General features: G+C 44.5%; 1 protein-coding gene across 1 annotated transcript in view; it reads right to left on the reverse strand.

Moving 5' to 3' along the window:
* Positions 1-12,813, reverse strand: part of LOC144100855 (retinoid-inducible serine carboxypeptidase-like) — a 40,315-nt gene extending 27,502 nt beyond the window's left edge. The window contains exons 1-2 of the mRNA XM_077633744.1: positions 12,641-12,813; positions 7,721-7,887 (exon numbers count right to left, since the gene is read on the reverse strand). Coding sequence (XP_077489870.1) covers positions 7,721-7,887; positions 12,641-12,692 — 219 coding nt within the window. The 5' untranslated portion in view covers positions 12,693-12,813. The remainder of the gene's footprint in view (positions 1-7,720; positions 7,888-12,640) is intronic.
* Positions 12,814-13,017: the final 204 nt, after the last annotated feature.

Below are 13,017 nucleotides of genomic sequence, written 5' to 3' on the forward strand. Positions count from 1 at the left end.
TGTACAGGAAATGGCCTCAGAATTCAAATCAAATTTACTTAGCAAAAAAAAATTACGAGGAGGTACAAGTAGAAGTTGTGAGAAAAGTTTGAGGAGCTCTGACCCTCTAGCACACGGGGCAGCATAGAAGCGTAGGGCTAAGGGAGTACAGTATACTAGGACGAACACGTACATGAGTTATGCAACAGCACTCGAAAAGGGAATTATAAGGCAAATAAAAGAAGTAACTGTATCACATCATTATAAAAACATTGCACGCAGTTCTTTTGTTGCTACACCAGATATGACAATGTTATTTTCATTTATTATGCGATTTAGAAGTTTGGGCAATTTAAATGTCAACATTTGAGGTCAATAATTGGTTCTGTATTTCGCGACATCCCACCCTTGGTCATAAGTTCGTCATAACTAGTTAAACAAAAAACGGCCTTCAGCCTTCGTCCCCAAAGCACCCCGACTGTCGTCGGAGACGTGAAAAATGCGTCCAGACCATCCCAACTGCGACGATTGTAATTCTGTCCGAGAGTAGGACGCAGTAATCCTCAGAATCTGCACGGAACAGTGTTCCCGATACACGTATGTGAAACCCAAAACCTGCCACATGGCATATGGCGAGTCGCCGAATAAAAAAGAGCAACTTGCAGCAACAGTGTTCTATATAAGCCAGATAGGATGATGTTAAACACTGTTATTGAATCAACCTTCTAAATTTATCTGGAACACGTTAGAGCTGATGCTTGGGCGGCGAGTTGGTATCTCATTTCAAAAAGGAACAGCTTAACTTTTGACAGGAAAGAAATACACACAAGGACAGGCGCTGGCTATTAACAAAGTTTTGTGGAACGTTGTTGCATACAGTTGCGACTTTTTGCTCCCTTCCTTAATTTTGTAGAGAGGAAAAAAATGTTGAAAATTATGGGCAAATAATAAGGTCTCCGGATTAATTCGGACCCCATGGAGTTCATTAACGTGCGCCGACAATGCACAGCTTATGGGCGTTTTTGCATTTCACCTCCATTTAAATCCGGCCGCCGCGGCCCTGGTTCGACCCCTCGACCTTGTGGTCAGCAGCCGAACGCCAAAGCCACTGAGAGACCGCGGCGGATATCGGGAGGTCATGTCCACTGTCGATAGTTGAGGTGTGGGGGTAACGGTTGCTATGCATAGTATGTGAGGTATATCAGCTGGAGGGAATAATCACAGCAGCATGCAGACCAGGAAGGAGTCAGTTGGAGGAATCACACACTGACCAGCAGGGAGGCGACAAGAATCTTGACCGATACACGATGGCAAAGGCCCCCCAAAAAACACCGGCCAATCTGTCCTAATCTCCGTCGCTTCGGCTAAATGCACGCTCTTCCACTCCTCCGTTAGATTCCCGAACAATGGCGGGTGACAGTGCTCTGACAGATATGCGATGGGATGAGGCAACAATATCGTCCTCACCCTTGACCGTGTGTACGGCGCACCTTAATCCAACGCCCGCTATCAGAGCAAGGAAAAAGAAAAAAAGAAAAACGAAAGGCATAACAGCTGTGGCGAGACTTGTGTCGTACCACTCCCACCATTGTGATCGAACAGCTGAGGTGGGAGGTCTCTCGCACGTGGAGGAAGCCGCGCCCTGTAGCACTTTGGGCGCAGTTGCAAAATAGATCCCATTTGTAGCCGTATGGCCTGCGCTTGGGTGGATGCTAATGAGTATAGTTACTCACTTATTACAATCTACTTCACCTTGGGGGATTCCCCTAAGCATTGAACCAAATGTACTGTAGCGATCAATATGTACTTCAAAACACAATGTGTGGCTGGAGGTCAATTATGAAAGCAGTGCGAGTCCAGTGGTGCTGGAAATTGATGGAGGCAGCCGTCGCTGCAAATAATAAAGTGCAGGGAATATTTGCTCTTCGCCCCGCCGCGGTGGCTCATTGGTTAGGGCGCTCGACTACTGATCCGGAGTTCCCGGGTTCGAACCCGACCGCGGCGGCTGCGTTTTTATGGAGGAAAAACGCTAAGGCGCCCGTGTGCTGTGCGATGTCAGTGCACGTTAAAGATCCCCAGGTGGTCGAAATTATTGCGGAGCCCTCCACTACGGCACCTATTCTTCCTTTCTTCTTTCACTCCCTCCTTTATCCCTTCCCTTACGGCGCGGTTCAGGTGTCCAACGATATATGAGACAGATACTGCGCCATTTCCTTTCCCCCAAAAATAATTATTATTATTAATATTAATATTTGCTCAAGCTGGGTGCTCTTGTGTGAAAGCGCAGTGATTTACCGTAAAGCGAAAACCTTAGTTGGTTTACTTCGGACACTTTGCAAGCTGTATTAAGCGTTGCAGTGCGCGCAATTTTCGCCGGCTAACTATACGTCCTTGGCGCGAATAAGATTGCTTATATTCGTGGACGAACCTGCTCGGTTAGCGCGCTTGCGTAGTTAACGAGTTTTGTTTTTCTCAATGCTGATTTCACGTCGGGAGGACTGCCGGAGGGCGGGCACAAAGCCGCTGAACAACACAGAGTCATATTTGTGGGCTATCGTTGAAAGGGAGGAGGGGGAAGGGTCCTATTTGCACAGTGCGGAAGCAAGCAAGAAAAAAAAAATGATGCCACCGTGTTTTTCCCATCCCCACACATGTGCGGCATGTCTAAGACGACATGTCGCAGCGTTAACGTGAATCTCTAGCACACCAGCGCGAAATATTCTGGAAGGCCATTATTGCTGCGTTTCTGTACTTGCTATACAGGTAGACGGCGGCGCCGTAGTAATATGACGATGATGATTTAATTTTAATGACGAAAGAAAGCTTGGTGGACCAGCCCCATGGCTGCACCGTGTTTGGCCTGCAAGACCCCCCCCCCCCCCCCCCCCCCCCCCTTTTATTCCCCGGCATTTCATCCCAGAAAGGCCGGACACATGTGAGGGCATGAGTGGTTGTGTGCCCGTGGGCTATGGGCATGGTACGGTATGGTATGTGGCGTTTAACATCCCGAAGCCGCACATGGACTGTGAGAGGCACCGCGGTGGAAGACTCTGGATTAATTTCCGCCGTTCTTTAACGCGACATAAGAAATTGGTGTGCAAATGTATTGCCTTGTGTATAGCTTGAGTTGTTTCATATGTGCTATTTTGTGTGTGTTAGCATCACTGTTTAGACAAGAAATGTATTCATGCAGAGTTACTTCTCCACCTGCTGCCTGACCAGCCAACAAGCAAAATGCGCTTACGCAGATCAGAATTTATGAATATATACGCATACAGGCGAATAAATTTTGATTTGATTTGATTCTTTGATTTCACATCACAAAGTGAGGCTTTTCGGGTGGCCGTGACCGGGATTTGATCCATTAATTGACCTTATAAGCTCATCAACCGAACGATGAATCCACTAAGCTTGCGCGGCGAATGGAAATTGTTTAATTATTTTCTATGTGAGATAATTTAGCAGGAACTTTGACCCGGCTGTAGGATTTAAACCCACCATCTAGGGTTTTCGAGTGTCGCGTACTCTGGTCTTCAACTGTATACTACGGCGGCGGTTGTCGCGTGTTTACTTTCCTGGGCGTTCTGTGTTACGTGTACACACTGTGAACACAAGTACGCCTATACGAGAGTAAAAATGGTACGCAAGAGCACAGCTTACTCCCTGTTTACTCCTTTCTGCTAAGAGTGTATACTCTAACCTTTAGAGTTCTGAACAGCGCCGCACCCAGCCATGGCGCCGTAATTAAGTGTCACTGCTAACACCTGCGCCTTTCTTCGAAGCGTGTTATACAGTTAGTAGCAGCCCGAACTACAAGAGGCTCTTCTGGAAAGACTCACTGTTTGACAGTCACGCATACATACTGCGCGATTTTTTCTGTTTTGTACTGAACAATTGACTTCTGATTCGAGGGTGATGCGAGCAATTAAATTTTCCGATTAAGTTGACCTTATCTACACCAGTAAAGGGGTTGCTCAATGGACTTGGGATAACGTTATTCAGAGGGGCAAAATTTCCGGTGCCCACTTTGAAGCTCAGTGGCGGTGAAAAGAAATATGAAAACATTGTAGGAACTATGACCAATGCGCAACTTTTTATGTGTTGAAACTAAAAAGTAATTTAAAAGTAATTGTAATTACTTTTGGGAAGTAATTGTAATGTAATGTCATTACTTTTTGATAGCAGTAATTTGTAATGTAATTTAGTTACTTTTGAGAGATTTTTAAGAAAGTAATTAGTAACTAATTAAATTGCTTTTCAAAAGTAATTTTGCCACGTATGCTTTCTTTGAAGCCTGCTATACTATCTTCGCCGGTATACATGGACGTCAGTTGGCACAAGCCCGAACTACAAGATACTTTTGTGGACAGAGTCACCGTTAGGCAGTCACGCATATTGAGCGATTTTTTTTCTGTTTTTATCCACCGCAAGACGTCCCGTCAGCTTCCTGTATGGGATTTTCAAAGACAATTTAAGATTACGAATCCTCGTTTCCTTAATATTAGGGTGCTCGATTCCTATAATATGAGACAAGATCTTTTAATTTCTGTCATAATCCCCCACCCAGGGTGATTCGTAACGGAGTGCGTCAAAACGGGGTGTGCGTGTGCGTGTGCGGTCGTGTTTTGCATAAACAAACAGACGTCGTATCTCCAGGCCAACCCCGCTGAAAGCGCGATAAGGCCGAAGCCTCCGGGGGAAACACGATATGCCTCATCGTGTGATATCGGGCTCCGATGTGCGTCGCTGCGGAGTCGACAGAGGCCGTTGCGATAAGAGAGGGAAAAGAAATACGCGAATTTAGCATAGCAACGTCCAGAAATTTCGCCGCACAGCGCAAGAAACCACGCTGGGATTTTCGAAGAGTGATGTTCTCATCAGCGAAGAAAAATGGGGGACCTTATACAGACACGGATGTGCTGTGTAAACTGCGCCGAAGGCGCCGAAATTTCCCAGCAGCATTACGACGGTCATGAAATGCAAAAACATCCGCGTGCAATGCGTTGTCACTGAAAATTGGTTTTTGATTTTTGGGGAAAGGGAATAGCGCAGCAACTGTCTTACATCTCGGTGAACACGTGAACCGCGCCATAGGAATGGGGAAGGTGGGAGCGAAAGAAAGAAAGAAAGAAAGAAAGAAAGAAAGAAAGAAAGAAAGAAAGAAAGAAAGAAAGAAAGAAAGAAAGAAAAAAAGAAAGAAAGAAAGGAGGAAAGAAAGAAAGAGGTGCTGTTGTGGATGACTGCGGAATAATTTAGACCACCTGGGGTTCTTTGACATGCGCTGACCTTGCACATCACACGGACGTCTTATCTGAGTAGGTGCGGTGTGCAGCAGTGTCATTTAATCGGACCCAGGGCCGTCTTACGTGGTCCCCGCCATTGCAGCTCACTGTCACGTGGTTCGAAGTTTTCTACGCAGGTGCTCTTCACACCACTTGCGACATTTCAATGCTGCGAGATTATGGTGGAAATGAAAAGATCGTGTCTCATATTATAGGAATTGAGCACCCTAATATTAAGGAAACGACGATTCGTAATTTTAATTTGTCTTTGAAAATCTCATACAAGAAGCTGACGGGACGTCTTGCGGTGCCACCTCGCCCTTATCGATGTGCGAAGTGATATGTAAAAAAGACCCCGTGTTAGTGAAGGGACCCAGTAAAACTATTTCGTCATACCCCTAAGGCGGAGCTCAAGTGTCTCCTTAAGTTTTTCTTTAATAGCAGCATCATATAGGAATCTTTAATTCTGTGTCTATATTTCTGCATCACCACCATCATTGAAAACAACATTCTCATCAAGAACAGATGACTATGGAGCGCAAGAATGCAAGGAACAGTGGTCGTGTGTATACAGTCGGCTGTTCATTGCTCGTGATGCACTGCTTGAGTCAGACCAAGCGATAAAGCTCAAAGCCACACGAACTTCTTGACAGACGGAAAATTTCACCGCGCGGTGCAAAATGATCACGCAAGCAGTGGTTGACACGGAGGGCGCGTGGAACATCACGCGTTTAGTACACTGCCAATCTCTTCAGTGTGCTAGATGCATGTGGCGAGAACGGACTTTGAGTCACCGTCACGACTCATTGGTCGCTTCGTTCGTAGACAAAAGTGAAAGGACTTAAAACAATACAAGGGTGACTGGGTATACGAAGGGCAATGCGCGCACGTAACAATGCCGCAGCACAGAGAAATGACCAGCCAACAAACTTCACGCTTCTTGATAACAACGTGACGTGAAGGTAGGCAAAAGCACGCGTTCTGGTCTCATGACTTGTATGGCACGCATCCACGCCCAACACTCTCGGACAAAATTTTTGAAAATTGGATAATTGTAGGACACTGTTATGAAAATATTGAAGGTAATAATTCATTTTTTATACATAGCAAAATACTTCTCTTAAAGTGTTTCTATCAATCGCATCGAACAGTTAACACTGCTATAACCACTGATCTACCGCTGTGGCGCTCGGCTGCTAACTCACGAGGTCGAATTTCGGTGGAGGCGAAATTCTGGAGGCCCGTGTGCTGTGCGATGTCAGAGCACGTTAAACAACCCCAGGTGGTCGAAATTATCCGGAGCCCTTCACTACGGCGTCCCTCATAGCCTGAGTCGCTCTGGGACGTTAAACCCCATAAAGCAAAGCAAAGCAAAATAATTAAATGTAATTTGCATACTTTTCGGGAAAAAAATTGTAATGCATGCCATCACTTTTTGTGAGCAGTAATTGCGCGGTAATGTAATTGAATTACATTTGCGTGATTTTAGAAAGGAAATTAGTAATTCAGTTACTTTTGAAAAGTTATTTTGCAATGTATACGATATATAGGTACAGTTATAAACACACCGTTTGGCATGGTGTCCTCTCTGTGCCCTGTCGTGCTGGGTTGTACTGAGCCAACGTAAAGCCACTCGGTGTCAGCTGCGTCACTGGACATGCCTTAAGAACAGCCAATCTGTAGGACATTGAATCGAAATTCCAAGAGCGCCGATGCCACGATAGGATGTTGGGAAACGCACAGGTCAGTAGGATCGCCCATTCGATGGCCCCATATACATGTTCTTCTACATCCTATATGCTTCCAATATGTCCCATACTTTGTGTATTGAGTATCATAATCATCAGACTCGCTACGTCCATTGCAGGACAAAGGCTGCCCATCGATCTCTAAATTACCTTGTCCTGCGCGAACCGCGCCCATTGTATCCTATATAGGACCTGATGCCCTCTGTACGCCCCAAGCAGAAATAAGCAGAAATGGAGTAAGCTGTCATCTGGAACTCTCCCTTGCTGCCCTTTAGCGCACTCTCTTTTCTCGTTTGCCGCTAGAGGACAGCTTACTGCATTTTCACTCCCATATAGGAGTATTCGTGTTGTGTGTGTATGCTTCCTACAGGAGCACATAGAGGAACTCTATAGATGGACCAGGGTTGCTGGTGATGTGCGCCACGCTCCGTGTACCTTTACTAGCAAGCCTCCCGTAGTGTAGCGTACCAAATACCCTTGCCATCCGGCTCAAAGGACATTCTTGTTGTACGCTTTGCACTGACTAGGTTAAAAGAACGTCTTGCTGGGAAAGTTGGTAACTGTTCATCGTTGGTTACAGGCGCGAAAAAACAGAACACAAGGCAGAAAGCGCTCCGTCCCATCTTTCTGCATGGTGTTGTTTTTTTCGCGCCTGCAACCAAAGATGAACTGACTAGGTGTCGCGTAAGGAGAAAGAGGGCGCCAGCATACCTGCAGCCAGACTATGAGGGGTGCGGACTTGTACTGGCTTTCGGGGAGGTCGGCGAACATGAGCCACCAGAACATGTACGCGTTCTCGCGCACCTTGACGTAGCTCCACGACTCCCGGATCTCGGAGGCCGCCTCCGCCTGGTATCCATGCTGGCTGCTGGAGGACACTGCGGAACAAGGAGGCCCACACGTGTGATCAGAGATCCGGGAAAAGCCACTGTTCGTTTGCCGCAGTGCATGGAGCAAAAATAAAGTACGGCAAATGAGCAAAATGAAGAAACCTGCCTCACTATCTGTTCGTGCTGTGCTCGCAATTCGTTGTGGCTAGACGATGCTTGTCGCGGAATTTCGCCAGCATTTTCCGCCGTTGTTGCGAAAGGGTATAGATTATTTTACAACTGTAGTGGCATTAGTAAACAGTTTCTTTGCGGCTCACGTCGCTAAAAGTGGCACTAGTGTAATTAATAGTAGCAGTATTGGTAGTACCAGTAGTAGTAGTGGTGGTAGCAACAATAAAATAATAGTGTATTGTTATTAATATTGTTATTATAGTTATTATCGCTCAGCTGACGATGCCGGGTACTTCACACAAGCCACGATTGGCTTAGATGGGCCCCTTTTGCTGTATTGACTTCGTTTGGTGGTCAATAATGTTATTATTATTATTATTATTATTATTATTATTATTAATATTATTATTATTATTATTATTATTATTATTATTATTATTATTATTATTATTATTATTAGTAGTAGTAGTAGTAGTAGTAGTAGTAGTAGTAGTAGTAGTATTAGCAGCGGTAGTAGCAGCAGCAGCAGAGGTACGCCCGTCGAAACAAGAAACTATGGTCTAGGGTATGGAAATAAGAAACGTGTCTGAAATCAAGTGACCATCCGAGGTGCGAATGGAGATCATTGCTGTGTTCACCTAGCTGACCAATGAGAATGCTTCGTCTGCTGTCACGTGACCTGAGCCTGGTAGTGTGTCGCTTGGAGGCGGCTGTACAAGGGCAATATACAGCTAATGCTGTCATATCGCCCCGAGTTTAGCCGAACAATGTGTGTGTATCTTCACAAATCACTGCATCAAGGATATCTTAATATCAGCTTTTGAATTATGCAAATACTTCACTTCATCGTGCATACCATTTTCGTTGGATCGTTTAACAATATCTACTTGAATAGGGCGGCGGTAACCGTTGTGAAGGTCTCAAATCCATCCGATCGTACTACTCATATCATTATGTTCAGGATCATTATCGATTTACATAAAACCTGACAGAACCCGAGCCGCTGCTATCAACTCCACACGGGTGGAGCTGCATTAAGAGGCTTATCAAGACTTATGCGTATCGGAACAGAGATCGAACACAGATTGCGATTCACGGGGTAGAGGGGAGTCAAATAAAACATTCTCCCACTTTATCTATCAACAGTTAATCAAAAACGAACATTGCGGAGAACTTGATCCGCCTTTGATCTAGCGCTTATATGTACGCCGGGCGCCCTGGGACTGACCTGATTTAATTTCTTTTGAATTTTCTTTCTGGAATCTATGTAACTGAATACGAATAATAATTGTTTTTTTTTGGGGGGGGGGAGGGAGGAAATGGCGCAGTATCTGTCTCATATATCGTTGTACACCTGAACCGCGCCGTAAGGGAAGGGATAAAGGAGGGAGTGAAAGAAGAAAGGAATAAAGAGGTGCCCTAGTGGAGGGCTCCGGAATAATTTCGACCACCACCTGGGGATCTTTAACGTGCACTGACATCGCACAGCACACGGGCGCCTTAGCGTTTTTCCTCCATAAAAACGCAGCCGCCGCTGTCGGGTTCGAATTCGGGAACTCCGGATCAGTAGTCGAGCGCCCTAACCACTGAGCCACCGCGGCGGGTCTATGTAACTTCAGTGAAAGTTTTTGCAAGGAAAAAAGTTTGCCTGATTTTTTTCGCTTACTGTTCTTTAACAGTTACATGAAGTGGCTTATTTTTTTTTTCAACGACCAATTCTATTGTTTTATTTATCAATTTTGTTTTCGGAGTTAACCTCATACGATGTTTATGCTAGCGCTTTTGATGTTGTTTACTCGATTTATCAGATGCAAACAGCACTTATCTGATGGTACGTGCTGTTTTGTTCACTGATAAGATATTCTGGTGACTCGGCTACCAAAACATTCTTTTGAAAAGCCGGGGAAGAGAGCTCCCACTCGGCTGTTGGAAACAGTTTCAAGCATCAAGATATTCCTCCGAAAGACTATGGTTCTCTGGCTATGTACTGTGTTTCAAATGCTCATACGACACGTGCAGTTCTGAACAAGAATGACTTTTTCTTACGAGATGTAACGGGTATTGCGCTAACTGCGTTCGTACTGTACAGGTCGGTTCGTGCAACATAAAAAACAACGCTTAACTCACACCGTACCTAATTTTAAAAGACATTAACGCGATCATACGCCTAGATCTCGAAAGCTGCTTAGAAGAAAAAAGCAAAACAAAAAGTATACATGCTTCTGAAACATAGTTATGAGGGATATAATTGTCTTTAAAAGGCGGTAATAACGCATTTCCCTTTCACAATGTTCCCATCGTATATTCCCCGCCTTTCATGCGTTTCACGGCACAATAGCAAGGCAGGTGTTGAGACAAAAGTACCACCTGACTTCTCATTGAAAGACTGTACGAGATATCTGTTGTCGTCCTAGCTGGCGTGCTTCTGTTCTCAGAACAACACATTTTTTTTATTGTTCAGCATCTACAGCTCTTTCCTTGAACGTCTTGCACAGACGTGTAGACATCACGATAGCTTTGTTTCGACCTGGCGCTCGACTTATCTTTAAAGTATATATGTTGGAAGGCACTGAGAGTATAATGCGATGATTCATGACAGGTTTCGTATCAGTGTGCACTTTTCTCATTCACTGATTGGGCTTTAATGGCGCCATTGACAGTTGCACCGCCTCCTTTGGATTCTGATTTTCTACGGCGCGTTACTTGCTTTCTCGTAACTATGTGACATATATTTTGTTAATACAGGATGGCGGTATTACAGGGTAATACAGGCGGTAATACAGGGCGTACTACGTCCGCCGCTGCGGACGAGGCTGGCTCAAGGTGAACGTCCTCAAGGTTAGGTTACACTATAGACATAAATACTCCCGAAAGCAGAAGCCTTGGACAGCCGTCGCCGTAGCTCAGTTGGTAGAGCACCGGACACGAAATTCGGAGGTCGTGGTTTCGGATCCCACCGGCGGAATGTGGTTGGTTTTTCTTATGCTTTCTAATCAATTATTCTAAGTATAATTACCCAGTTAAGCTCCCATCGATGAACACCACAAATTAAAGATGGTCCCCGTGCTCCTTGGTTTCGGTGACTGTTGGCTTCCGTGATGTATATATTGCAGAATGCAACTATGTAGTTTGATTGCGTTAGAATATGCAGACTTCAACAGCGCAAAATATTGTCACTGCTTTGGTTCGTGGCACTGCCATCTAATCTGACGCTTCACTTATTGTTAGTTTCAAATTATGTATCGTATCAGTTAGTGTACAGCATGTATGGATGCTCGTTAACAGCAAACAAAGTATTAAAAAATGCTGCTGTTTTTTTATGGTTACGCTCATTAACGAAGGAAACCAAGCGGGTTGTTATGTTAGATAAGATTAAATTTTAAAGCGAGTGAAAAGTTGTAGTTTCCTTCGAATTGTCTCCTAATAGGATTGTGCTAAAATTGATGGCGACTTAATTCTAGAGGCCCATTTACTGTGCGATGTCACTGCACTTAAAGAGCCCCAAGCGGTCGAAATTTCTGGAGCCCTTCACTACGGCGTCCCTCAAAACCTGAGTCGCTTTCGGACATAAATCCCCATAAACAACAATAAACAATAATTTATCATTCTATTCGTCACAACCATTAAAACAGTACAGATCGCCTTTGATTTTCTTAGTTTTAGAGACTTGACTTGTTTCGTATATTATGTAGATGGTCGATAGCAGAAGCTGGTAGAAATGTACAATAAGGGCCTGTTTTTTTTTTTTTTGTTCTTGGATGTAAGATTTCAGTTTTACCCAAACTTTCATGCTCCAAGCCAATTTCATACTCATATGGTTGAGCCGGATTAACATTTAAGAAGACAACTTCAGTCAGATGAGATTATAGCAAACGGAAAAGTTAAATGGGTCACACGGAAACTGACGGGCGTCTCGAAGCTGCTCTAGAGCGATGTCTTCATGTAGCGATGATGATTGTGAAACCATTCTAACTTCCTTGTTTGCGATGCATGGCATGTCCTCACTTCAGGGTAAGTTTATTAAGCGCTACCCACGCTAAAGACGTGCTGCCACAATAATGCCCTTCGTTTCAAATGGTCACTGTGATGTAGATAATAATGGTTTGTATAATCAATAAGCAAATTATTTGGTAAAATAAGTGAACAGGTTCTTGGTACGACTCGAAATTTACATGCTGTTTAAAAAATATAGAGCATATATCAGAGAATTTCACATCCCGCAGCAAAATGAAAGCTAACGGTACACTAGTCTCACTTTCAAGAATAGGCCGAAAAAAAAAAGAGAAAAGTTTGAATTCTGGAACTATGTGTTGAAAATCCAGGTTTGTACCAAACTTTTTACTCTGAAAAGAAGCGACTGATTTTACGATCTTTTTTTTTTAATCAAATAGACATAAACCCCGAGAACAGCGAGCAATGTATGATTACTAAAGTATCGGGTACACCTTGCAAGTTTCACATCTCATGCACCTGCGAACTCGGCACGGGAGATCGTACAACTACGTGACCACATAGCAACGCCTACATTCTGGGTCCATTAGCTTAACGAACCGCTTGACGAACTAATTACCAACGTGCGAAAACTAAAACGACGCAGCTACGTGTAAGAGAGAAAATGTCGTGTACTCACACAGCGCAGCAAAGGCGCACGCTACTGCGGTGGTTAGGAGTACAGATCGCATCGTCGCTCCGGCCTGCGGGTTACAGCGATGGGTGACTTGGACGATAAAACTCGAGCGCTTTATGAAATCGCGCCTAGGTTTGCTAGCCGACTGGCGCCTGCGGGGAGCTTTATCGCGCCGCCCGGCTATCTCTGCGACGCCGTTTGACGCAGTGGTTACTGTTTCGCTTTTGAACCTTGCCCGCGCTTGGCTAGCCACTCCGCAGCGGCAGCAATTTTGAGATAAATTACCATGCATCGCTTTAAAGTCACAATGTTCAACAAAAACTTTTAAAATGTTTGAATTTTAATTTATAGAATTAAATTTGGTACATTTACGGTTACAA

Source organism: Amblyomma americanum, chromosome 8 (assembly GCF_052857255.1).
Source record: "Amblyomma americanum isolate KBUSLIRL-KWMA chromosome 8, ASM5285725v1, whole genome shotgun sequence".
NCBI lineage: Eukaryota > Metazoa > Arthropoda > Arachnida > Ixodida > Ixodidae > Amblyomma > Amblyomma americanum.